The sequence below is a fragment of the Mastomys coucha genome, unplaced genomic scaffold, assembly GCF_008632895.1.
Source record: "Mastomys coucha isolate ucsf_1 unplaced genomic scaffold, UCSF_Mcou_1 pScaffold8, whole genome shotgun sequence".
Lineage (NCBI taxonomy): Eukaryota > Metazoa > Chordata > Mammalia > Rodentia > Muridae > Mastomys > Mastomys coucha.
Window position 1 is genome coordinate 61,271,595 of NW_022196914.1, and position 27,609 is coordinate 61,299,203.

The 27,609-nt window shown below is 41.2% G+C and overlaps 1 protein-coding gene and 2 long non-coding RNA genes across 3 annotated transcripts in view; 1 reads left to right on the plus strand and 2 right to left on the minus strand.

Annotated features, from left to right (window-relative positions):
* Positions 1–21,681, minus strand: part of Slc30a5 (solute carrier family 30 member 5) — a 28,323-nt gene extending 6,642 nt beyond the window's left edge. The window contains exons 1-11 of the mRNA XM_031360063.1: positions 21,359–21,681; positions 16,072–16,194; positions 13,962–14,028; positions 12,241–12,326; positions 7,877–7,964; positions 4,868–4,955; positions 3,693–3,769; positions 2,383–2,553; positions 1,453–1,741; positions 1,073–1,281; positions 199–356 (exon numbers count right to left, since the gene is read on the minus strand). Of these exons, the coding sequence (XP_031215923.1) occupies positions 199–356; positions 1,073–1,281; positions 1,453–1,741; positions 2,383–2,553; positions 3,693–3,769; positions 4,868–4,955; positions 7,877–7,964; positions 12,241–12,326; positions 13,962–14,028; positions 16,072–16,194; positions 21,359–21,435 (1,433 nt within the window). The 5' untranslated portion in view covers positions 21,436–21,681. The remainder of the gene's footprint in view (positions 1–198; positions 357–1,072; positions 1,282–1,452; positions 1,742–2,382; positions 2,554–3,692; positions 3,770–4,867; positions 4,956–7,876; positions 7,965–12,240; positions 12,327–13,961; positions 14,029–16,071; positions 16,195–21,358) is intronic.
* LOC116083251 lies at positions 3,844–4,934 on the plus strand. Its single transcript, XR_004115649.1, has 2 exons — positions 3,844–4,377; positions 4,833–4,934. It is a non-coding gene; the product is annotated as an uncharacterized LOC116083251 (long non-coding RNA).
* On the minus strand, positions 21,439–21,710 carry LOC116083250. Its single transcript, XR_004115648.1, has one exon. It is a non-coding gene; the product is annotated as an uncharacterized LOC116083250 (long non-coding RNA).
* Between the last annotated feature and the right edge of the window lie 5,899 nt (positions 21,711–27,609).

Below are 27,609 nucleotides of genomic sequence, written 5' to 3' on the forward strand. Positions count from 1 at the left end.
CTTAGCAGATGTGTTAGGAAGAACAATCTTGAGCTGATTGCCATTCAGTATTAATTAAAAGTGTAGCTCATATTCCCTATCAACTTCAAATGAAGTGAAGATTTGAAATGATCTGTATTGAAGTAATACAATTCTGCTTCTGAAGACGGACTCTGAAATGTATGTACTAAAGACACAGTGCCGTGGTAGCATACCTACCCATAGGAGAAAATCCGGGTGGCTTTCCACCGGCTCATCAGGGCAGCAAACAGTCCCATGACCAAAGCTGAGCAGTCAAACAGCATGTGAAATCCATCTGAGATCAGGCCTAGACTATTGGTTAGCACTCCATAGAACAACTCCACAAAGGTAAAAAGCTAAAAAGAGGTTTAAGAAATTACAGGAGGAGTATGTTGAGAAATACATCACTGCAGAGAATTATTAGATTTTAAGATTTATTTATTTTTATATATAAGTACACCGTGGCTGTCTTCAGACACACCAGAAGAGAGTGTAAGATCTCATTAGGGATGGTTGTGAGCCACCATGTGGTTGCTGGGATTTGAACTCAGGACCTTTGGAAGAACAGTCAGTGCTCTTAACCGCTGAGCCATCTCTCCAGCCCGAATTATTAGATTTTAATCATAAGAATTTAACCTTTAATTACCCAAACCTTCTTTGAAGATGTGCTTAAAACTTTAATGCTGGAAACTGTATTTCTTATAGATTATAAAGACGTAGGCTAACCAGATACATGCATTTTATAAACTAAAAGGCAACTGTTTGATTTGTGTGTCCATAGGAATCAACTGACGAGGCTCTAAAATGTCAGCATCAGCGGTATTGTACTGACATCCTATTAAGAGGCAACTTTACCTCTTACAAGCTACTGTAGTAGTGATTTAAAACGTCTACTAAACCAGCATTTCCACAATACTGCAAAGATTGTCTGCCTCATTTGAATAGGATCCTTGCTACTAACTAGAGAAAAACGTAACCCTTAGCAGAAACTTGTGAAGTGCTAAAATTACACATCCCATCAAAATGAAAACACTGTGCTTTAAAATATAGCATTAAGATTTAAAAATCTTACCAGATTCAAGCACAGGAAGTAAAAGATCTGCCTAGAGTCACTCTCCTCAAGAATTTGTTTTAGTGAGTCCTTAATAAACCTAGGGACCGACTGAGAGCTATGCTGGAAAGCATCACCCATGAAGTGATAGAGTGGTGTTCCTTCAGGAGAATATCCAATAAGGGTACCTTTCTGTCCTCTCTTAGAGGGAGATGACAGGATGTTGGCCGCTACAAAGAGAAAATAGAGAATATTACACGTTTTGAACTTTTAAGCCATCAACACGGTCACTTTCATCAAGTACTAAATTGTAAGCACTGAACAATTTCTAAACTGAAGGCTTAAATATCAGAAACCATAAAAGTAGATTAATGAAAATAAAAATGAGGGCAAATGCTTACACAAAATGAAGAACACAGCACTCACTACCACTCCTCCAGATAGGACATGCTCTGTGCTCTCCTGGTGTGCTGCTCTGTTCATAGCCCGGAGTTGGTCTGTTATTGGATGTGTCCAGAAATTTCCAAACAGGAGAGCACTAACAAAAATGGGAAAGGATCCATAGCGGGCACATTTGGAAACGTCCATTTTGACTGAACAAACGGAATCCATATAGAAATCCAGGATCATGACAAAAAAGATGACTGTGGTGAAAGGCATGATGAGAGAGAACCAAGACTCCACTTTACTCTAGAAGTGAAAAACACAAACAACACAACACACAGTCAGTATTCTACAGAGAGAAAATTAATCACTTTATACACAGACAGAAATACTCAGGTTCAATATGATTCACAAAATGCCAGCATGTAAGAGTCACAAAATCTTGTTACATTTTCCCAGTGTTCTCCAGGGTGTTAAACAACAAACTGCAACTTTTGTTGAATTTTATATATACTAAGTAAGCCAAAATCTCTGAAGATTAACTGAGCTTTCTTCACAGATGCCTTTGGACCATAAGAATGTGAAGTATATGTAAATGTAATAGTATTTGACTTACATTTTTATAAACAATTAAAGTTAACTCCAAATTAAAAAAAAAAACTAAAGAAAAAGGGAGGATAATTTAAGCCACTGTCAGTCTTAAGATTAAAAAAATTTGGCTTGAAAAAAAAATTGGAATTGAGCCAGGTGGTGGTGGCACTCACCTTTAGTCCCAGCACCCAGGAGGTGGAGGTCAGGGCCACCCTGGTCTACAGAGCAAATTCTCGTGTGGCCAAGGCTACACAGAGAGACCCTGTCTCATAAAGCCAGAAAAAAAATGTTCTGAATTGAAACTTCTTTTCAATAGGAACTCATTTTACTTGAGTTACCAACAACCCCAGTCTTACCTCAGTCGTCACAGAAAGAACAATCACCCACGGGCACAGGAGAAACACAGAAACAAGCTGGGATAAGGCCTGAAGGCGCTTAGCTCCACCAACATCTATAGAGAGCTTTCTGGAAGCTGTATGAAAACCAACTTTACAGCATAAAGCTAGCACCAGCAAGAGTACTCCACCCTATGAGCGAAATGACAAAAGTCTCATTAAAAACCACATATACTGTCATATTCAACTCCCTACAGACTTATGTTACTTAAAATATTTTGAGACAAAGCCTCACTATGCAGCCATAACTGGCTTAGAACTTGCTGTGTAGACCAGGCTGACCTCAAACTCGGAGATCTGTCTGCCTTTCTCTGCCTCCTAATGTGCCACCATACCTGGGCAATACTGAGGACTGAACCCAGGACCCTGCACATGCTAGGCAAGCACTCTACCACTGATCTACATTCCTCGCAGCATATTTTTTTTTTTTAAACTTAAAATGTGTCTTTGCATGTGTGTGCACAAGTTTAAGTGACTGGAGGACAGAAGAGGCCAGAGCTCTCCTGTAACTGGAATTAGAGATGATTTTCAGTTTCCTGATACAGGTGTTGGGAATAGGTCCTCTGCAAGAACAGTAGGCATCTTAGTCACCGAGCCATAGCTTCAGCCCCCAACGTTCAATTCTTGAATATATACTTGAAGAAATGGAACTATTTCCCCAGCCCCCTCTCCATACCCTCAATTATTTAATTATGTAAGTAGCAAGCAGTGTTTTGTATTTAGTAGTAACCTTAGTATTACAACTTTATAGTGCTAGGGATTTGTGTTGTTTCCTTGCCCAGGATAGGCGAACATTCCTACCACTGAGCTATATACTCTGTACTTGGGAGGGCTAGGAAACAATTATACTCTGATAACTCTTCATGCTATAGAAGTGTTAGTGTATGATGTTTTGCCTACACGTATGTCTGTGCACCACCTGCATGCCTAGTGCGCTCTTAATGGCTGAGTCACCTCTCTAGCCCCCAGATAAGTTAGTTTAAATATATTTTTTGGACAGTATTGATGATGTAGTCCAGGCTGGCTTTGATTTAGCGATCCTCTTGTCTCCTCAGTGCTAGGAGTAACGGGATGTGTTAGGTATAAATGAAACTTAAAAATTATAAATTCGACTGTGATACATGTTTAGAGGTAAGTGTATGAAGATCTAAGTGTTCAAGATCATCTTTGGCTACATATCTAGTTCTAGGACAGCCTGGGCCCTGTCCCCCACTCTCCAAAGTTATAGTTGCTGTGACCTTCCAATCATATTTGTAACAAAAAGAACATACCTTGTGATCTGCAACACCTAAGAAGGCAATAGCTGTATAAAGCATGTGAGTTAGAGCACTATCATGATGTCCTTCCGCTGAAGAAACTGGAGTAAAGGAAAATTCTTTAAACCCCCAACTTCCCAAGCCAAAGTTTCATGGAAATTCTAGCTACTTTGTTTTGAAGACAAACTAGTCCGGGTATGGCAAATTCGACTCTCCTTAGTAACACATTACTCTTGAAAACAAAACAACTTAATTCTAAACATATAAATTGGAATGGTCTATAGTTCTTTCATTTTTCTTCCTTTCCTCGCTGTTGGCTTTTGAGCCAGAGCCTTAAAACACAGCCCCAAAGACTCTAGAACTCCTGCCCCACCTCCCAAGCGACGGGCTTCTAAGGGTGTACTACCACGCCAGGCTTCTGTGAGTACTGTTGTCTCCACCTATGACAGTGCTTGAGGCACTGAAGACATTTGGTTCTTAGCCTACAGAAGACACATGTACAGGCACGGCATCTCGGCATCTCCTTGGTCTATTCGTGTCCCATGGAACTTAGGCTGCATCTTCAGTCTTGGACTTGCCTTCTTTACATAGAGAACCACACAGGCCCCAGGACTCTTAGCAGCCAATGGGAAAGTGTGTCTGGAGTACATGGAGCAGAAGCAACCTGGAGCCTTTTCTGTCTTCATCTCAGCATAACAAGGTAAACTGGTATTAGCTTACTAATAAACTCCAGGATACTAAGTATTAGTATTCAGAAGGAAACTGGTACTTTGAGTACTGCAGAATAGACAAAGGTGTACGGCTGGGAAAAGTCAGGGAGGTCCCAGAGCAGATAGAAGACAAATACTTGACTAGAAAGTTGGGTTCACGAGGATAGCCTGAGCTAGTAAGAGTAATTCTGGGCAAGACTTAAGTAAATACCAGGACAAGGAATTTGAATGTTTTGTTGTCTTCTAGAATCAGGACATTCTAAAAATATGAGCAATGTAGAAAAATAGTGAGGATATTTTAAAATATTCAAATTGGAATGAATTTACTGTTTATTTGAATAACAACTAAGTATGTTAACATGAATCTACATTAGTGTTGCTTGTGTCCATTGAGTTAAATTTCTTTCCACCATTTCCCATTCATCAGTTTCTATTTTTCTCCCAGACTTTAGGGAACTCCAGTGTGGTGCAAAAGGATACGATGTTCAGCCATCTTAGCCATGAGATCATCATTGTCGAAAAGCAATAAACAGATCACAGCAATAATGAAAAAAGCAGCCCCTCTTGTCTGAAAGAGAAGACATAGACAATGTTTTGTTTTGTAATTTTAAAGGTTAATTCCTAGCATGATAACCACACAAATGCCTAATGAAAATGTTTTTCCCTTTTACTTTTGAACAGGACCTCACTGTGCAGCCCAGGCTGGCTCTGCACTCACAATCCTGAGTACTAGGAGTACAGGCATGTTACCACCAAGCATGGCTTGAGAGGAACATTAAAAGAAATGTACCAACATTTAATGAAAAGTGACAGCTAACATTATCCTGTTTATATAAGTTTATAGCATAACAAATAGTAAGCCACAGAGATAAATTCTTCAGAGTATTTTAAGAGCAGTTAAGACATATCTCTTAAATGTGAGTAGGCATATTAATATCAACAAACTATTAGGGTTTACAGAGATAAGCTTCTTTTTGGTTGAAAAGCCCTACGTAGCTAAGAAACAATAACTGGTAGAGCTATATTGTATTTGGTAGCATTATGAAACAGAATAGTCTAGTTTGCTTTTCTCTAGGGAAAAAAGTCCCTGAAGTCATGCTGAGAATATTAAGTCATTCCTAAGATAGCGAACCGTGTATGTGTGTTGTTGAAGTGTATGGGGGCTGTGTGCAAGCATGAGGAAGCCAGAGGAAGACATCTGATAGTTTTTATTGCCCCCCACTTATAAAAAAATTTTGCTTTTTAACTATGTGACTATGTGTGGGTATTGTACATGAACATGTACCTCAGAGACCAGGAGAGATGTCAGATCCCCAGGAGCTAGTGTTACATGCAGTTGTGAACCACCCACAGAGGTTGCTGGAAACTCCAGTTCTCTTAACTCCTGAGCAATCTTCATCCCTCCACCCTATTTTCTGAGACAGGGTCTCTTCAGTGACCCACAAGTTGGCTGTGTGCAGTAGGCAGGCTCACCAGCCTGCCCCGGGACTTGCCTCTCTCTATCACACAGTGCTGGAGGAGTTAAGGCACACACACCTAGGCCTGGTTTACCTGAGTGCTGGGACCTCAACTCAGGCCCTCCTGCCTTCACAGCAAGTGCTCTTACTCACTGGGCCATACCTCCAGTGCCCTGATAAACTTCTTAAGTCTATGTTCTCAGCAGGGATAGGATTTGGACAAAGAACGTTATAGAGAAAATGCATAAGCCTAGATTAGAGAAAATGTATAAGCTTAGATTATATAACTATTTTAGAATGTTAGATATAAAAACCTTATATATATATATATATATATATATATATATATATTTTTTTTTTTTTTTTTTTTTTTTTTTTTTTTTGGTTTTTTCGAGACAGGGTTTCTCTGTATAGCCCTGGCTGTCCTGGAACTCACTCTGTAGACCAGGCTGGCCTCAAACCCAGAAATCCGCCTGCCTCTGCCTCCCAAGTGCTGGGATTAAAGGCGTGCGCCACCACCGCCCGGCTATATATATTTTTACTATAATTTGATATTTGCAAATTTACAAGTATTTCCTATGTAATATTTATGCTTACATGTACTATTTCATACAATTATATATAATATCAAGCATACTCAGCAATGGGACTATAATACTTAGAATAAATAAAAATTTCAAATGAAAACAGCATACTAGTCTATTCATTATATGATTCATTACACTTGATAAATTTTTAGTGTGGTGGGCATATGACAAAAGGCAACATACATTACAAACCTATACAATTAATATTTTTCTTTCCCTTAGCTCCCATTCCTCCCTTCTTTGATGCCCTTTCTTTTTGTTTCTAAAAACAGAGTCTCACTATGCAGTACAAGCCAGTTCCAAAGTCTCTTATTTGTATGATAACTAAGTTCCCAAAATTGAACCAGAATCCACAGGTGAGACACTGAGAGTTCCTGCCCCGAGTTGGCTTTGATTGGTAAATAAAGTTGCTGGTGGCCAATGGCTGGGCTGGAAGACAGAGGCAGGACTTTAGGGCATGGAGACTGAGAGGAGGAGGATTTAGAACTGCCATGCAGGGAAGCAGAAAGACCAGGCCTGAGAAGTGCAGGACAGAGACAGCCAACATGTAAGAGTCTGGATTCCTGGCCCAGGAGGGCTGTAGGCCTGGGTCCAGGGCAGCCAGGATGGAATATAGGTTTTAGACAGTAATAATTTAGGAATATCAGAGGGGAGAGTGTGCTAACAGCATAGAGGTTTGGAGTGGCCCAACCACTGAGCTGTTTAAGGGCTATTAAAATATAGAAGGTTGCAGGTGTGTATCTTTCCTTCGGGGAACCCAGAACATCATGGTGGGTAGTGAGGAACTCCGCTGCCAGGTTGATTTGAGCAGGATTAATTGTCCTACTGCAACATCGTGGATTCAGATGACAACTTTCAGGCCAATGGACCATGCACAGGAATATTTTAACTTGATGAAATGGAAATACTGTAGTGCTAGCTCTAACATGCAGACTGTAGACTGACAACTCGTTTTCCAAAAGCCAATATACTTAAATTACTCATGAATAGGGATGACTAGTTGGTAAAATGCTGGGTTTAGTAGACTAAATTTAGCAAGCTCACAGAATAAGGCAGAGAGAGAGCTGTGGGCTCCACATGAAGGAGATCTTTACTGGTGATATGTCACTTCTTTATCTTGGTTGTAGAGGTATTTATACAACTACAAACACATTGTGTAACATTGCTAATACCTGAATAAAGGATTATAGCATGGGTTATACTAATATCAACCTTTAAGTGTCCTTGGCAAAAAAAAAAAAACTGAGTAGAAAATATATCTGTGTACTGTTTACAATGTTCTATGAATCTATAATCACACAAAAATGAAATGAAAATAGAAAAATATTTTTGTAAGAAAAATGTTAAGCTAGCATTAATCTCTTTGTTATCATGAATGGTAAAAGATATGACTTGCTATGAATAGTGTTTAACACCTGCTAAGTAACAATGATGGAAAATCCTACCTTTGCTGGTCCTCCTCCAGAACTAGTGAATAAAACACTGAGCAGAGAGATAACGACAATGTCACTGTGTTCAAACAGCAGCAAAGTCCTACGGAAATAAAAGACCATTCAGGAAACGTATCTGACCTTTCTCAGGAAGCATGGATCCAGTTATAGTATGGGGAAACAAAACTTTAGTTTCATAAAACCTGAGAAAAATCAGTATGGACAATTCCCTTGGAGAACATTTTGGTATTAGCTGCCATAGAAAGAATGAAGGCTATGAATACCTGGAAATAACAATTTTCAATCTTAGAATTATGTCATTTAAAAAAATATATCACATTTTGAAATGTTTTTAATCATCTTTTTTTTTTTTAAGATTTATTTATTTATTATATGTAAGTACACTGTAGCTGTCTTCAGACACTCTAGAAGAGGGCATCAGATCTCATTACGGATGGTTGTGAGCCACCATGTGGTTGCCGGGATTTGAACTCAGGACCTTCAGAAGAGCAGTCAGTGCTCTTAACCGCTGAGCCATCTCTCCAGCCCCGTTTTTAATCATCTTTTTGATAAAAAAAAAAAAAAAGGCATTTACTGTGTCACAGTTTGTCAGGGAGGACAGAGGAAACTTTCAGGAATCAGTTTTCTTCTTCTACCTTTGGATCTGGAAATCAACTTCAGGATGTTAGGCCTGCATAGCATGTGCATTTCCTCTGTGAGCCATCCTGCTAGCCTAGATTTCTGTAAGTATATACATGTGATGTGTATACATGTGCACGGGTGCACACAGAGGCTAGAGGTTGACACTGCATATCTTCCTCCATTGCTCTCTACTACTACTACATCATCATCATCATCAAGACAGGGTTTCCTCATATATATTTAAATTTGAGACAGGGTTTCTCTGTGTAGTCTTGGCTGTCCTGAAACTCACTCTGCCTCCTGAGTGCTGGAATTAAAGGCATGTATCACTACTGCCCAGCCACTACACTATTTTTTAATTGCTCTCCACATTATTTTTTAAAACATGGCCTCTCACTTAACCTAGAGCTTTCTTTTTCAGCAAGACTGGCTGTTTAGTAAGTCCCAGGAACTGTCTGTCTTGACCCCCCCAGCACGGGGTTACAGGATGTCATGCTTGACTTTGCAGGGCATCTGAACTCAGGTCCCCATAGCTCTGTAGCAAGCATTTCTCTACTAAGCCAACTCCCCAGCCCTCTAGATTTCTCGTGGGTATTAGCAAATCCTTAGTAAGTTTGTTTTGGGGGTTGGATGATGGCCCGGTGAGGAACAACACTTGCTGCTCTTGCAGAGGACCCAGCTTTGGTTTCTAGCACCACAACTCTGCAATTTCAGTTTCAGGGCACGCGGCACCTTCTTCTGGTGCCTGCATACACTAAGCAAACACGTGGTGCACATACATGTAGCCAAAACACTCATATACACAACATAAATAAATTCATCTAAAACAACAGTAAAGTGTACATTAAAATCTTTGCTTTTGAGAAAAACTTGCAAACTCCTAGGATAAAGTGATTTTCTTGTCTCAGCCTTTTAATTAGTTGAGGCTACCAGCACACAGACTACTCTACCTAGCTCTGAAGTAAACACTTTGAAAAAATGAATTTTAAGGTAAGTGAATTATTTTTTTTCCCTATACAGAGTCTCACTATGAGCCTTGCCTGTCCTGGAACTCTTTCTCTATGTAGACCAGGTTGGTCTCAACTCACAGAGATTCACATGCTTCTGCCTCTCAAGTGCTGGGTTACAGATGTGTGCTACAATGCCCAAGGGAGAAAAGAGGCTTCCTAGATCAGGAAATCAATTCTTCTTCTTTTTTTTTAAATTATATATATATTTTTATTAGATATTTTCTTTATTTACATGTCATATGATTTCTCCTTTCCCAGGTTCTTCTCCAAAAAAAAAAAACAAACCAAACAAACCAAAAGCCAAAACCCAACAAGAACAAGCCCCTGTTGCCTTCCCCCTCCCCCTGCTTGCCACCCTGCCCTCTTCCACTTATTGGCCCTGGCATTCCCCTACACAATTCTTCTTCTTAAAATATATTTGTGTTAGGGCTGGAGAGATATCTCAGTGGTTCAAGTATCTTACTGCTCTTACAGAGGACATGGTTTGGTTCCAAGCACCCACATAAAGAGTGTACAACCACCTGGAACTGCAGCTTCAGTGTATCTGACTCTCTGACTTCTTCAGGCTCCCAAATGCATGTGGTACACTTACATATTCTCAGGTGCACACACTTACGCCTACAGTAAAAATAAACAGGGGCTAGGAAGGTGGTTCAGCAGTTATGGTCATTTGCTGCTCTTCCAAAGGTCTCAAATTCAGTTCCCAGCACCCATGTCAAGCAGTTCCAGAGGAACCCTCACCTGGCCTCCATGAATACCCACAAGCATGTGGCACACATACATAAATAAAAGTAAAACAGAAGTTTAAAACATTCTTGTCTATATTTACTATATTTACTGAAGTATTTTATGCGGAATTGTCTGGCCAGTCTGGCTTTCACAATAAGTTCCAGGTTGGTCAGTGAGAGCTACATAGTGAGACCGTTAGTGAGACCTTGCCTAAAGAAAGATTGAGACCCTGACTCAAATAGGGAAGTGGCTGGAGAGATGCAGTTCAGTGTGAGCCCCTAGATTCCATCTCCAGGACAGCCAAATACCAAAGACCCCAAACCAACAAAAAGGAGTCTCATAGATCTAAGTATTAACCCATCTCCAGCTCTCTGTTAAATGTCATTTTTCTTCTTTGCCCAGGTCTGTAACGAAAGAACACTGATTTTAACTTTAATTTTTATCATATTTTGAAGGTTATAATTTAAGAAATTAATATATCAACATGGTAATACTAACCTAAAATAAGACAGATTACAAAACAACATTATGCTCAGCTCTGAAGTACACACTTTAAAGTACATCATGGGTTTAGTAAAAGATGGAGGAAGGCAGTATGGGTAGTGGTAAGTGCTATAAGGCAGCAAACATGACTAAATATTTTTCCTTTCTATCTGTATCTTTTTTTTTTTGAAAAAAGATTTATTTATTATTATTATAAATGAGTACACTGTAGCTGTCTTCAGATGCACTAGAAGAGGGCATCAGATTTCATTATGGGTGGTTGTGAGCCACCATGTGGTTGCTGGGATTTGAACTCATGACCTTCGGAAGAGCAGTTGGTGCTCTTACCTGCTGAGCCATCTCACCAGCCCTTCTATCTGTATCTTAAGACACAGGGATGGGGGTTTTTATATGAACTAAAATATAATTTCATGAGTAAGAAAATTAAAATATAGTGGCTGATAACTACACTCAATTATGATCAAACTTAAACTGAAAAGGTTCTATTGAAGTTGAGAAACTCAACCAACCTTCCCATTCCTCTAGGGTGTGGCTGCTACATATTGTATCTGAAAAGCACAGGGCAAATAAGTCAAAGAAATCCTGGTCCAGAAGGTACTCCCTGGCCTCCAGAAGCCCCTCCCTTGCCCTCCCCTCTGTCCACCCTCACTACTGTATTGGAGATTCTTTACAACTTCTTTCATTCCAGCCTTCATCCTTCTCACTAACCAAAGACCAGGGCAAGGAACCTTTTCTTATACTTTGTTGCTAACACCTTTTAGAGACCAGGAAAAAATTTCTTAAAAGCCAGGAGTGGTGGTGCATAGCTGTAATCCCAGCACTTGAGAGATACAGGCAGGCAGATCTGTAGCCTGACCAACAGAGTGAGTTCCAGGATGGCCAAGGCTACAGAGAAAACCTGTTTCAAAAAATTAAAAAAAAAAAAAAAAAATTCTTACATGGAGCTGCACGTTTCAATGTTTACTAAGTTATTTTTCAGCACTTTCTCCTTGAACTGGTCCCGTATGCATAGAGACACTCTACACAGACCTAAGAGAAACAAAGGAGAGTGGCCAGCAGCTTCACTCTGGCACCTTTCGTCTGCTGAGGGCACGTGCAGGGTTAAGAGGGAAGCATGGCACCTGTTAAGATGGCTCATCTTTATCGGTTGCTTTCACTTCCCATTTCAGACATTTTAGCTTCTCCATCAGAAACTTTTTGGATTCTAGCCAATAAAATATCTGTGATATTAACAAGTTTATTAATGGTATTCATCCAAGAATATCATTAATAAATGGTATGCTTATTTCTATGTTGAAATGCATTTAATGCTATAGAAATGACGGAAGCAGCTGTGCAAGTAAATCTCTGATATAAAATATGGGAAAGGGCCAGTGAGACCCACAAGCCCTCTCATCTCCACTTGTGCACGTAACAAATACTAAAACACACAGAACAAAATTATGTCAAATGAAGAGATGTAAACAAATACTGAAGATACATTTTTTTATTTACCTTAGTGGTCCACAAAGAGTAAGGCCAAAAAACCATAAAAGTGATATGATACATCCAGCAACTGCATGTTTAAATATTTTGATCCACTATAAATAGAAACAACAACAAAAAACTTCAGTCAGATCCATTTGCTAGAACGTATTTCATAATAAATAAATCCTACAAGGAGGCAGCACACTGGAGCATGCCACTGAATCCCACACCAGGAGACAGAGGCAAGCAGACCTCTGTGATTTCAGGCCAACCTGGTCTACACAGTGAGTTCCAGGTTGCTCAGAACTAAGACATCAAGATACTGTCTTAAAAGAAACCAAACAATGCCAAAAAGGAAATATGATAATTATACAACCATTTTAAAGGTTAAATAATCACATATTTAAACATTACTGATTAACCACATTCACTTCCATTATGTATGCTCTCACTTGTTAGTTTTTTTGAGACAGCCTGACTATGTAGCTTTGTATACTCACAGAGACCCACTAGTCTCTACTTTCTGAGTGCTGGAATTAAAGACATGAACCACCATGCCTGGCTGTTAGCTCTTAAGTCTTTTTCCAATGAAGTGTTATTTTCCATTTTTTTCACTAGTTTTTTAGCAATTAATGATTTAGTCCTTTAAAAATCTTGTCCATGAAGACTTTTTTTTTTTTGATACCAGGTCTCACTATGCAGCTTAGGCCAGCCTAGAACTCATATTGATCTTCCTGTTTCTGACTAGATGCATTTTGTGAGTACATGTGTATACCGCCATGTTTTCTATGAGTAATTTTTATGCTATAATCATTTGAAAACACAGAAAAAAGCCCTTAGATGGAGTTAAAAAGATTAAGTATAAACCTTGTCTCAAAAACCAAAAAAAAAAAAAAGATTAATTATATTGTAAAGATGTTCTTGGTGTCTAAAACAGAAGTACTTATCTTGCCACTCTGATAATATGGTAGAGAACACTAACTGTGACATGAAGCAAACATGCAGTAGAATATAACTGCTTCCACTGAAGTGTTTTATGTGAGACTAGGGGAATGAGGAACCTTTCTGGCATGAAGCCACCTAAAGGGAATGACAAAAAGAACATATGTACTGCATACTCACATGAGGTATAATTAAAAACCCTTGCATGTATAAATTAATTTATTCCTCACAGATACATGATATAGATATGCAATACAGAGAGGGAACAATATTATTACCTCCACTTTATAAGTGAGCAAAACTGAGGCAAGAAAACACGTCCCTTTAAAATTTGCTACCCTTTTCTACATTTGAAAAAATTCCATTTACATTGACAATTTTTAGTTCACTTGTGGAACCTCAATTCTGAAAAGATAAGTCAAGAGTGAGCTAACTCTAGATTCAGGATGTAGCTAGGCTGGTGGGCTTGCCCACTTGCATGAGTTCCTGCATCAGCACTGTATACACGGGGAATGGTAGTGTAAGCCTGCAATAGCAGCACTGGGGAAACAGAGGCTAGATGATCCGGAGCGAAAGGCCAGCTGTGGCTGTATAACAAGTTCGAGCCCAGAATGGGCTACTGGAGATCCTGTCTCAAACTAAACCAAACCAGACCAAATCAACTAACCAAAACGACAACAAAACCTCAAAAAACAAAAATCCCAAAACAAAACAGGAAACAGTCTAGAAGATTTAAAACAGGGCACTTGACTCTGGCCCACTGAAAGGAAAGCTGTTAGGAATAAGTGATTCTGCCCACATCTCACCTGATGTTTTGTAATAGTTTTCCCAGAAGAAAACGGTTTTTGAAACAAAACCATAAAAAATGCAGTCCTGTAAACATTGAAAGAGTAACATATTAATATTAATTATAAGGTGCAGTTTTAACAAATACACCAGAACTAGAAACATGCTGTCCTTTAGAGCAAAGCTTTTCAAACTCTTTCTACCTGTGGTCCCTTCCCACCCGATGTATTTTTATGCTATTGTGATATATAGGTATGTAAAATATATATACAGATAAAACATTTACTGCTAACAAATCAAATAAATTTATCTTTAAAATATATCTTAGTCTTTGGTGTAAATGATTTTACTATTTATTAAAGATAAAAAGCAAATTTGTATACTAATGAGATGGATGTGTTTATTATATACATTAGATACACTAATCTGATACAAAAATGTTGAAGAATGATACCAGGAAAGTATTAAATCTTTGCTTTCTGTAATTAAGCCCATTATGGTTCTGTAAGGGCAAAAACTTTTTTATATTATAATACAAAAACACTAATTCAAAACACAGGAGTATTGCTGGTCAGTGGTGGCACACGGCTTTAATCCTAGCATCCCTGAGGGAGAGGCAGGTGGATCTCTGAATTTGAGGCCTGATCTGTATATAGGGTGAGTTCTAGGACAGCCAGGGCTACAAAGAAAAATCCTGTCTCAAAACAACCAACCAACCAACCAACCAACCAACCCCAAACCAAACCAACGAAACCCTAAAAAACCCCTTATGAAACCAAAATACAAAAGAGTAATTCAGAAGTATTCTTTGACACTGTGTGGCTAGATGGTATGCACAGTGCAAAGTGTTCACACTGTGTGCAGAACCACTCTAGCCAAGTCCTGCTGCAGAAAACACCTCAGATTCAATAGGCATTTGATTTTGAATTAATTTTTGGCTGACAAATTTTTCATGATCATCACATTTAACTTAAGAAACTTTGCTCTAGGCTGGGTATGGTGGTGTGTACTTTTAATCCCAGTACTTGGGAGCCAGATGTAGGTGAATCTCAGTGAGTTAGAGGCCAACTTGATCTATAGAGCAAGCTCCACATCAGCCAAGGATACAGAGACCCTGCCTCAAGAAATAAAAGAGCAACAGAAGAACTGTAGTACAGACTGTCCTTAGTGATGAGGCTTTCATGGCAACAATCAGGACATTTTGATAACTGTCTTCAGAACTAGTTCATAAACCACAAAAGTAATAATGAGTAGTAAGACTGAGTCTCATGATCTAGTCCAGGCTGATCTTGGACTTATGATTCTCAGCCTTTTAAATGGTGGGATTACTGGCATGAGCCATTATCATTAGCTTTCAATACTTTTAATACCTTAAAACAGCAAAGAAAATAATCTCTTAAACTTGATAGTAATAAATCTTGAGGAATATAACAATAACATCCCTTGCTGGCAGTGGTGGCGCACACCTTTAATCCCAGCACTTGGGAGGCAGAGGCAGACGGATTTCTGAGTTCGAGGCCAGCCTGGTCGGTCTACAAAGTGAGCTCCAGGACAGCCATGGCTGTACAGAGAAACCCTGTCTCGAAAAACCAAAAAAAAAAAAAAAAAAAAAAAAAAAAAAAACACCAAAAAAACCCAACATCTCCATATTTGTTTTACACTTGTCCTCAGGAGCCTAAGGGAATGCTTATCTTCTCTGAGATTAAATGATATAAGACATTACAAAAGACTGACTGCTAGCACAGATAGGAACCTGTCTATTAAGCAAGGCATTAAAAGAGCTTTGCAAGAATCTTAGCAATACAAACTGAACTAAAAGCCTGTTTGGCAAGTCATTAGAATTCAACCACCTTCTTTTATTTTATTTTTGAGACAGAGTCTCACTGTGTAACTGGGGCTGGCCTCTAGTTCATGGTCCTCCTGATTAAAGTTCCCAAGTGCTGGGATTATGCGTTCCTACACTCAGCTGAAATAGCCTTTTTCTGATGGGTCTCTATACTTCTACCCTTGTATTTCTTCTATTTATAGAAGAAACAAACTTCACAGAACATATAGGTTAAGATTTCTTAAGAATAGTCAAAAGAAGATTTTCAGAGAAATAAAAAACATTAAGGCCCTCTCCATACTCACCCGAGTTTTAATATAAAAATAAATTGGACAATGTGAACAGCTTTTAGGAGATCATATGATTCAAAAAGTCCTACAGCCTTCAAACATTTGGTTAAACACAGCAATACAATGTATCTTGTTAATCTGAAAAATAAGAACAGGAACAATTTTTATTATAATTGAAATCACTAGGATCGTTGTAGTCTTATTTTTCCCTCTTAATACCCAAGTACGGTAGGCCATAATAAAAACTACAGAAGTACACATGAACACATACAAAACAATAAAAACCTTCTTCAAACAACTCACCATCTACTTGTTAACTACTGTTGACATTTTGGGTCATATAATCCTAGTTTATTTTCAATATATATTAATGTCCAAGGTAGGCCCTTTTAGTATTTTCCTGTAATCCCAGTTACTTGGGAAGCTGAACAGAAAGATTTTCTTTCTTTTTTGACACAGGGTTTCACTACATAGTCCAAGCTGGCCTTGAACTCAGAGATCTGCCCAGGAGCAGAGTGTGTTTAAGACCACACTCTGCACAGGTAGAGTGACTGCCTAAATTGTGAGAGTTCCTAGTGCCCAGTGCCCCTAACCCCACAGATAATGTTTATCGTCTAGCAAAATTAACAGTCACCTGAAATCTGCTTAAATCAATTAGTTATTTAAAACCAAGGAGAATTAAGAAAACACATAGAAACTACATTCTGTGTGCAAAGAGACTAGAAGATTACAAGCAGGAGGAGGCATCTGTCCCGCCTCTGTTAAATGACTGCACTGAAGGTGACAGCTAAACGCCAAGTGACCAGACCCAGAACTGGATATACTTCAGGGGTAGCAGGAAGCTGCAAATCAGGAGAGGGGGCTTTGGCAACTCTTCCAGAAAATCAGGTCCCCAGATATCTGCCTCCCCACATCCCGGCAGGGAACTACTCATTCCCAACCACTAGGCAAACCAAGAGGCTTAACTTCTGGCTAGGCCTGGGTGAATATTCCATGCTCACTTAGAATGTGTTAGATGCTACAAGGGCCAGTGAGACCAAGGGAGGTCTGGCAGGATGGCTTCACTTCTTTTTCCTAACCCAGAAAGGAGTGCCTTGAGCTATTTACCTTATCCCTGCCTTAGAGGGAAACCTTTTATTCTCATCCCCCTCTTTTTGAGACAGGATCTTACTACGTAGTCCACATCAATCTCAAACTCATGACCGTCTTAACTAACTTACCTAAAATTTACATTTTTATTTATATTTTTAGCCAATCCCAAAGTACATTAAAATAATTTTAAAATTTTTAGCTAAAGATTCTGTATCCATTTTATAAGTCTGAATATAAAAGCTAATATAGAATAAACAACAGCAGGGAGGAACCATAGAGGGGTTAGAGACACTGTGGGCAATCTGATTTCTTTTATGTGAGAGAATCCACATCTGTTTAAACCTCTCCAGTTTCATGAGTCTATGTAATAACCAAGACACACGCCCTGCCTTCAAAGGAGCTCCAGGTGTTCAGGAAAGAATAGGCAAACAGACAGACTACACTTCCGAAGTTGACAGACGCTTCTAAAAGATGTGGTAGCCACTAACTATAAAGAAGTGAAAATGGGGCTGGTAAGATCGCTCAGCGGGTAAGAGCATCGACTGTTCTTCTGAAGGTTCTGAGTTCAAATCCCAGCAACTACGTGGTGGCTCACAACTATCCATAATGAGATCTGACTCCCTTTTCTGGTGTGTCTGAAGACAGCTACAGTGTACTTATGTATAATAATAAATAAATTTTTTTAAAAAGAGAGAGGTTAAAGGGTATTTCCACGGAGTTAAGATATGTGTGTACTGAATATGAATTAAGAATTAAGCAAGAAAAGGGAAGGCTCTGTCAGTGCACATGTAAAATATGAGCACTGGGCAGGAGATCTTGGAGATCCTACTGCATTTAGTTTAGTTCAATTTAGTCAATTTGGTTTAGTTTAATTTAGCAGCAGATTGCTTATAATTAAAATCAAGGAAAAGCCAAACTACACTTAACATACTTGTTTTACAAAGATTACAGATTTCTATATAAAGTATTAAAAATTAAAAAACTGGGTCTTGAATGAGAGATACAAAATAATTCATGTAAAATACTCATTGCTAATATATTAGTATTAGTAAACTAACTTTATTTTCACACACACACATATGTGCATAGCACTCCAGAGGTCATAATGTTAATTCCTGAGTAGCTTATTATTGGAAAGGTTTTAAATAAAATCACTTCTAGCTCTCTCCTCAGGTAAACAATTTACAAACCTTTTCTAATGTGTGTCAACAAATATTTTCTCCACATTTGCAATTGTGCACATATTGTGACATTGTAATCTTTCACACAATATACACTCAAGAGCTTTCTGTTATAACTATCAAATTAGAAAAATTATTTCAACATTTTAAACATAGTATTCTTTGATTAAAAATTTTCCTCTATTACATATGTTATCATTAATAATAATACTATTATTTGTGTGTATGTGTGCACGTGCGAGCACGTAAGAGCATATGACATCAGAGAACTTGTGAGAGTGGGCTCTCTCCTCCTACCACGTGGGTCCAGGAGTCAAACTCAGGTCATTGGTCTTGGCAGCAAGAGCCTATACCTGTTGAACCATCTTGCTAGTTCCTGTTTTGTTTTGTTTTTAGACAGGGCTTCTTTTTGTAGCTCTGGCCTGGAGATCAGAGATCCACCTGCCTCTGCCTCCCAAGCGCTGGGATTAAATGGGTGCCCCACCACATCCTGAAGCTTCTTCATTCTTTGACTTTTAAAGTTCTAGTTAATACATCTTCCTAATGGACATCCCAGAAACACTAGTTAAGGCTAAGTGACCATATACAGAAACACTGTGGTTCATGTTAAGGAGGAGAACAATTAGTAGGTGAAGGCAGGGATGGGAGAAGAGACAGGCTCTTATGCAGACCACTGAGTCTCAGGGTAGAGCTGGGGCACCAACCAGTCGCCAACTCAGAAACCACCATTTGCCATTAAGTGGTCAAATAAAAAATATAACTTCTTCTAGGTGGTTAGACATTTCTTCAGTTCTCTAAACTCGCAATTATTAAATTGGATATGAGTTTATAGCTCCTTGAAATGTGTCCAACGCTGCCACTCACATTCTCTAGATCAAAAGAGAGGAGGAGGGCACAGAGGGGTACGAGGGAGAATAGGCCCAAACAATGTACATACATATACACTTTTTTTTTTTTTTTCAAGATAAGGTTTCTCTGTGTAGCCCTGGCTGTCCTGGAACTCACTCTGTAGACCAGGCTGGCCTCAAACTCAGAAATCCACCTGCCCTGCCTCCCAAGTGCTGGGATTAAAGGTGTGCACCACCAGTGCCTGGCTACATAAACACTTTTTAAACGGTTGGGGTAAGAGTACTTGCTGTGTAGTGTGGGCCTGAATGCCCAGCATTCACATAAAGCCAGGGTAGCAGTCACTGCACTGTAGAGAGAGAAGGATACATGAGGCTGCTAGGCTAGATCCAGGCACAGTGAGAGACTCTGTCTCACGGGAATAAGGCAGTAACAAAGCAGGCCACACCGGCACATAATTCACACATATATGCAAACAAAGCTGCTGACCAGGCACAGTGGCACTTACAAAGCTAAGGAAGGAGGCAGCCAGTTTGGTATGATATCTTGTCTAAAAAGGAAATATCTATAGTAATAATATTTTAATAATAATAGTTCAATTCATTAAATACATATGCAAGCATTCATAGGTGTAAACAGAAGGCATGCATAGTAAATGCATGGATTCTGAAACAACTCAAGACTACCAGGTCATTCATTAGTTGTGTGACCTTAGGCAACTCAATTTCCTGACCTATCAAACAAGGATACCACTACTTAGCTTGTAGTGTTCTTGAAAAGATTAAAGGGAGCTATATACACTAAGAGTCTTTGGGGCATAGGAGGTACTCAGCAAATGCTGGCTGTCCTGACCACCAAAGATTTAATGAAGCCAAAATAGAAACCTTTATTTAAAACATTTGTACACTCAGGCATAAGAATAACCCCAGTGAAAGGATCTGATCATTGTTGTTGCAATTAATAACCAGTGCTTCAACATACAGAAAACGCTGGCAATCTGAAATCCCTTAAAATTCAGCCAGCTCTGAGTCAAAATTTGAATTCTGTAATAACCTACAACAGAAGGGCAACTCCACTAAGCAAATAATGCAGGTAGGCTGTCAAAGGACGTTTACCATAATTGTCTAAGACGGCAGGCGCTTAAGCAAAACCACTTTTAAACTACTCATACTCTCTACACACATGCAACACACACGCAGGCACACAATCCTTGAACTGTTTGAGAGTAAATGAAGTATGTCACATTTTACCCCTGTATTTTCTAAAAATATGGCAACTCTGCTATGAAATCAGGAGTTATCGACAGGGAATTTAACAATGATCTGATACTTTAATCTGTCTCCATAGTCTAATTTTGTGAACTGACCTAGTCTTGTCCCTTCAAGTACTTCCACTATTACCAATCCATACCAGTAGCCCCTTCTGCATCTAGCTGTTATGGATCATTGGTTAACACGTGACCTACTATAAATGAATTGCTGAAAATAGACAGAAAACTAAATGCATTCTGCAAATCCCACAGTTGGTTTAAATTCTACTCAACATATGTGTTTTTTTTTTCACAGTAAAAAGTTAGCTGGTACGCTGTAACCACGGTATTAAGAACCTTTTCAAAAACAATCACGAAATCTCGGCGTACATACTGATAACCAGTTTGAACGAAATTGTTGGGCTTTATCTAACACTACCTCAGAACTTAGGACTGGACAGGAAGGACATAACTGGATAACCGGCTAGTTACAGCGTACACTACTCGGTCCCTGTACGGTATGAGTTTTGTGGGGAGAAGGGTAAGACACATCTCTTACTATTAAAATAAGCCACCACCTCTCCCCACAAAACCACGGCAACGAAAACTCGGTGACAGGGTTGCATTTTTGCTGTGCTGTACACCCAAGTTCATCGACTTGTACTTTGGTTTCTTCGCCTGAGACGGTGACACCTTCCGCATATCCTCTGGGCGAGCCGTGGGACAGGCTACGGAGCCCCGCGTTACCTAAGTGGCAAGGAGGAACATCCAGATCCTCCCTCTAGGGACTCGAAACTGGCAGGCGGTGCGTCCGGAGCCCAGACTCCCGCCAGCTCGCCGATCTCAAGCCACGGACCGCAGAGGTAGCCCGTGAGGTCGGAGCAAGGCGGGGAAGCCTGTCCGCACCGCCGCCCGCCGTGGATTCCCACCTTACCGGGCGCTGGGCACGTCCACTGGCCCGAGGCCGCCGCCGGGCCCGGGCCGTGCGTCCCCGCCGTACTTCTCCTCCATGCGGGCTCAGGAGCCGCTGCCCGCGCCGCGGGCTCTCCTCATGTCTCGCCGCCGCTGCGGAAGCGCGGGCGCAGGCGCGTCACTCCCCCATGTCGGCAGCGTCCTCGCAGGCTCAGCAGTCTCCGCCGCTAGCCCGGGTTCGGGCAGGCAGGCACACGCACGTTGGGCGGGATTAGGCCGCGGGCTGTTCCGGCAGTGCCGTTCCCCGGAGGCCTTACCGGCAGGGACGTTACCCGGCCACGTCATCCGCCCCGGCAGCCCTCACTCCCGGGGGAGTGACCAATCCTGCGCCTGCGCTCAGCTGGACACGTGTCTTCTCTCCGCTCAGGCTCCTCCCACCGCAGGGAAGGCGCGGATCGACCCGCCCCCTACTCGCCTCTTGCAGAGAAGCCCCTGACCGGTCCCTGCAGCGCCACCTAAGGTCCCTCTCGACTACAGCGTGTTCTCCTTGCGCGTGGGATGGGTGGTCCCCTAGAAAATGCTCACTGAGCCGGGCGGTGGTGGCGCACGTCTTTAATCCTAGCACTTGGGAGGCAGAGGCAGGCGGATTTCTGAGTTCGAGGCCAGCCTGGTCTACAAAGTGAGTGCCAGGACAGCCAAGGCTACATAGAGAAACCCTGTCTCAAAAAACAAACAAAACAAAACAGAACAAAAATGCTCATTGAGTTAACAAACAGAGCTTATCCCTTTGTGGCGGGCTTCTTTTAGAACTCAGCACGTAGTCCAGTCTAGCCTCATAAACCTGAGTATTGAATTTACAGGGCGTGAGCCACATATAGGCGTTGCTAACTCAAGATATGTGTGAAGTGCATTAACTTTTTTTTTTTAAACTGAGAAAGCTAAAAGTTTTTTTTTTTTTTAAAAGTGCCTGTGACTCCCACAAAGAGATAATTATTTTTGGATTTCTGATGATACTATAACACAGAGTGAAAGGCTGAGAGGATACGTCTACTGAAAAACACTTGTGCAACTGCTTGTGGATTTAATTGTTGGGCAGGAGCACAGGTGATATGCCTAACCTGCTCAAGTGTGTGAGAGACCAACACAGAAGGAAGGGGCTCCAGGTGTGCTATTGTAAACAATTTTATCCCCTTTTAGAAAATACAGATTTTCCTTCAATTCTGTCTTTGAAATGATATTACTTAATGTAGACACATCTATATAAAAGCTATTTTTTACAGGCACCCAGGTCTCTATTGGTCTGAGTCTCTATATTTAATCATTGTGATTGCCTTGGTCGGCATGGTGCTGCATGCCTGTTATCCCAAATTATAGCCAGAGGCAGTTTGAAGCCAGCCTGGCCTACATATTGAGTTCTAAGCTAGCCAGGGCTACAAGGCCAGATCCTGTCTCAAAAGGAAAAAGAGAAGAAATAAACAACTGTAGTCATTAGGCCTATCTGCTGTTTAGTTTTCCTCCTCTTTGTTGTTGCTATACAAAGTCTTATGTAGTCCAGGCTGGCCTCCAACTTGATATCTAGCTAAGGATGGACCGGAATTCTGATCTCCCTGCTTCTGTCTTCCAAGTGCTGGCGTTATAGGCACACATACCTTTCCTGGGAAGTAGGAATAGCAGTATCTATATCATAAAGCTATAATATAGATATTCTGTTCAGAGGGAAGTGAGTGGGGTTAGTGCTACTCAGTAAATGTTAACTTATTACTCAGGGAGGTTTGCGCTGGTCATTTGAAGAAGAAAAGGGGCTTTCAGAAGGATAAGTCATAATTAGTTGATATTATTCTACTGAATTTGAACACACACAAGGAGTCCAAGTGACACGTATAGGAGCTAGATAACAAAGGCTTTACCTTTAATCTGTTGTGGAGAGTAGTTAGCAAGCTGAGAGCAAGACTCAGCTAGCGTGGAACAGGTCAGACTCCAGAGGTTTTCCAAAGAGCGTCTGATAAACACAAAGGCTGCCGGGGAGGGGCGGGGGGAGGGGGAAGAAGAGGAAGTGGGAAAGAGAAGGGAACAGAAGGGAAGGAAAGAAAAAGAGAAAGTCTTACTGGTTGACAATCTTTCCCAAGACCTCAGGAAAGGTTTCACACAGGCTGCATGCCGAGCAGGGAGACCCGTACAGTCTGGAGAAGCTACAAGTGCACACGTTCCTGTGTGAAGGAAGTAAAAGGCTGACAATACAACGCACCCTCGCTGCGATTGTATTGTGTGTGTGTCTCCTTGGGACCTTGTTGTTTTTTAAAGTCGTCATGTATATGGGTTTCTTTTCTGTTATAAAACACCATGGCCTAGGTACCCTACAGAAAAAGGGGTGTGCGGTTTATGCTTCCATAGGGTTAGGAGTCTGTCATGGCAGGAAGTGTGACAGCAAGCAGCAGGCAGAGTGGCAGGAAATGGAGGACGAGAGCGCACATCTTCAACTACAAGCTTGAAGCACAGAGAGCAAACTAGAAGCAGGCTTTTCACCCTCCACAGTCTTCCGATCTCCAGTGACGACCTTCCTCCAGCAAGGTTCCTCTGCCTAAACCTACCCAAGCATCACCACGGCTGGGCCAGAGAGTTCCGACGTGTGAGCGTGTGAGGGACATTTCTGTGTCTGAGTGTCTTGCCTACATGTATGCATACCATGTGCATGCTTGGTGTCCAAAGAAGTCAGAAGAGAGGGTCAGTCAGTTCCCCAGGAACTGTAGTTGTAGATTGCTGTGAACCTCTATGTGGGTGCTTCTTGGATTGCAGGGGTCCTGCGTCCCTTGGGGCTCCAGGTGGGTTTTGATTGCACTTATCCCACGAAGGTACCGGGCTATGTGAAGCTGCAGGGCCCTGCTCTGGGGGTAGGGGAGCGCAGTCTGAGATCTCTGGGGACTGCCGGAGATGGCTGGGGGATTCCTGGGCCTGCACGGAGGCCCGGGCTATTTGATTCTCAGGCTCTTGAGCACCAAGACACTACTGGGAACCGTGGAAGAGCTGAGAATGTATATGTATATATATGTATATATATATGTATATATATATATATATATATATATATATCATACTGACATGAACTAGGGTCACCTAGGAAGAGGGAGTCTCAGTGGAAGAATTGATTTTATTAGACTGGCCTGTGGGCAAGTCTGTGGGTTATTTTCTGGGTAAGTGATTGATGTAGGAGAATCCTATCCATCAGTCGTGGGTGGTTTGAAAGGCCAGCTAAGCAAGCCCTGGGGAACAAGTTAATAAGCAGTGCTCCTTCTCCTTTGTGGTTTCTGCTTCTGGTCCTGCCTGGGCTCCACGTGATAGTGGACTGTATACTGTAAGCCAAACCCTTGGAGTTGCTTTGGATCTGAGCGCTTCAGTACAGCAGAAGCGAAGCAAAGGGTACATTGTCTGAAGTTTGTATGCATACCACATGTGTGTGGGTCCCTGAGGGGGCTACAAGAGGGTACCAGACTCCCTGGAACTGGAGTCATGGGTAGTTGTGAGCAGTCCAGTGTGAGACCAAATCCATGTCCTCTGCAAGACCAGCAAACGGAGCCATGGCTCCAACTCTTTGTTTTGAGTTTGAGACAGGGTCTTGCCATGCATCCCTGGTGAGCCTTGCACTTGCTTTGTAGGTCAAATTGGCCTAGAGTTCATGGCCAGCCTCTTGCCTCAGTCTCCCAGCATGACGATTGTGTGTTTTCATGCCACACCAACTCACCAAATATTTCTAGCCCTTCCCTTTTTGTAGCAACTTTTTCATGGAATCCCAACGGTGGCAATGGTAGCAATGAACTATTGTGTCTTTCTAGAGCCGGCTCTGTTCCTGTGGAGCTTAGAGAACAAGGTAAGATGGCATGTGTGAACAGATTCACTCTCGATGGCGTGTGTGTGAACAGATTCACTCGCACCTGCAGCAGAGCTTGGATTGAAGTCAGTCGATGCTTCTGATTTGGTTAGAACCGTAACATTTTCCTTTAGTATTAGTACATCTTTGGTAATTGCATGGTCTCTCTTCCTCTCCGCTTCCTCGACCTGTTTCTGTCAGGTTTCCAGTCCATAACTCCTCTGAAGCCACTCTTCCTTGGATGCATTAGCCTCCTATCCTCTCTCTCTCTCCTAAACTTTCCACACCTTACTTCTCCCCAATGGTTGCATCAGACCCAGGACCTTGCACACACTAGGCTAGGCAGTCACTCTGTTCCTGGGCTGTATTTCCCATCCCATTTCACTTTCTTTTGAGGAAGATACAGGGTCTTACTATGTTGCCCAGGCTGGCCCAGAATTCCATATCCTTCTGTCTCAGCCAGCTCTCCTCATGTTTTTTTTTTCTTTTGTCTATCCATGAGTTTGTGGGTGCACACATGGGTGTGGATATTCTCATGCAAGGTGTGCATGCATGCACGGTTGTGTATATGGGGGTCAGAGGTCAACTTCAGGGATAGGTCCTCAGGAGCGTTCCAGGGAGATAGCATGTGCAAGCCTGCTTTGTCTTCAGTTGGCCCCTGTTTCTGGATGCCTCTGATGCCATCATAACTATAATTCCAAGATGAGACATATGAAAATGTAGATTTTTCTTAGGTTAACCACGTGCTTCTCCATTGCCCCATCTGGGTTCAGTGGGGGAACCAGCAGCCATTTCAGGGGTTGAGGGGAAATGGCTGCATTGCAGACTTAGTCTGAGTAGTTCTGAAGTTCCCATTGGGCTTCCTGAGAGGTAGACCAGATTAAGGGATAGCTAAAGCAGTAGTACACACATGGCTTTTGTTTCATCTGTTAGCTTTGTTCTACAGTCTTCATGGAGAATGAAGCTGCACTCTTATAAAATATTTGAAAATACCAGAATGTGAAAGGAAGCGTATATACTTAAAGCTATCAGCTGTCCGTACAAAAATGGTATGTTCTTCTTTTAGTCCCCCTAATGCCAACTCCTGTTCTTCCTGTCATACTTTGGATTTCTGAAATGGAATCTTGCTTAGGAAGGTCCTGAACGTGTCATCTTTGCACTTAAACCCGAGTGCTGAGGTCACAAGCTTTTAGTTTCCATTCTTTTCTCTTCTTCCTTTCCTTCCTTCCTTTCTTTTATTTTCTTTCTTTTATTTTTGAGGCCCTATTACTATGTAGCCCTGGATGGCCTGTAACTCAATAGTCAGAGTGTTATAAAAAAGAACAAAGAAAAAGTAGTTCCCCAAGGTGATTTTTGGTGGAATGGTGGGGGATGACAGGGTTTAACTATGTAGGTTATCTTGGAACTTACTGTGTAGTCCAGGCTGGCCCAGAACGTACAGCTATCCATCTGCCTCTAGTGCTGGGACTTAAGGTGTGCCACCACACACGGCCAAGGTGACTTTTTTTCTTGGCAAATATTGCATCAAATCCCAAAATTTGCACACTTGTCAAAATGGCCTCCGATATAAGTGATGGTGTGTCATCCCATCTGTGGGAACACAAACCTCACACTCTGACACAATAAGGAAAGGAGAGGTTCAGGAAATATGGTTAGAAAAAAAAGTTTCTTACACTATGTAGACCTTGCTATGTAGATCTACTTGCTTCTGCCCCACACTCCAAGTGACCACACTTGACCACTCTGTTTTCTAAGCACAGTGTTTTAGAGTTCCAGTTTAGATATTATCATACATATATATATTATATTCTTTTCTCCTGTTATAAAATTATATAGGTTAATAAATGGTGTAACAGCATACATTTAACTCCAAAAATGTGTGTATATGCATTTCCTTGCCCATGTTCTAAGACAATAGTTTGGTAACTATCAGTCTACCAAGTATGAAGTTTATGGGACCCATTGTTTTAGACCAGCTCCTGCTTAGGTCCCAGAGGATCACACCAAACCAGAGCAGGGTCACTTGCTGTAGTATCAAACTGAATTTTGAAATAGACCAACTCTCCAAAAAGTTGGTCATAGCATGATATGGTTTCTGTAGACCGGACTGGTCTTGAACTCTAACTCTTGATCTGCCTGCCTCTGCCTTCTGAGTGATGGGATTAAAGGCCTGTGGCATCTTACCCTGCTGAGACACAGTCTCTTACTGAATCTGTAGCATCTTGATTGGGCTAGGTTAGCTGCCCAATGAGATCCGGGGATCTACCAGTCTTCGATATGTTCAGGCTGTACCCAACTTTTTATGTGGATGTTGTGGATCCAAAATCAGGTCTTTATCTACTTTACTGACAAAACCATTTCCTTCCAAGCCCCCTCCTCCCAGACACACATTCTCTCTCTCTCTCTCTCTC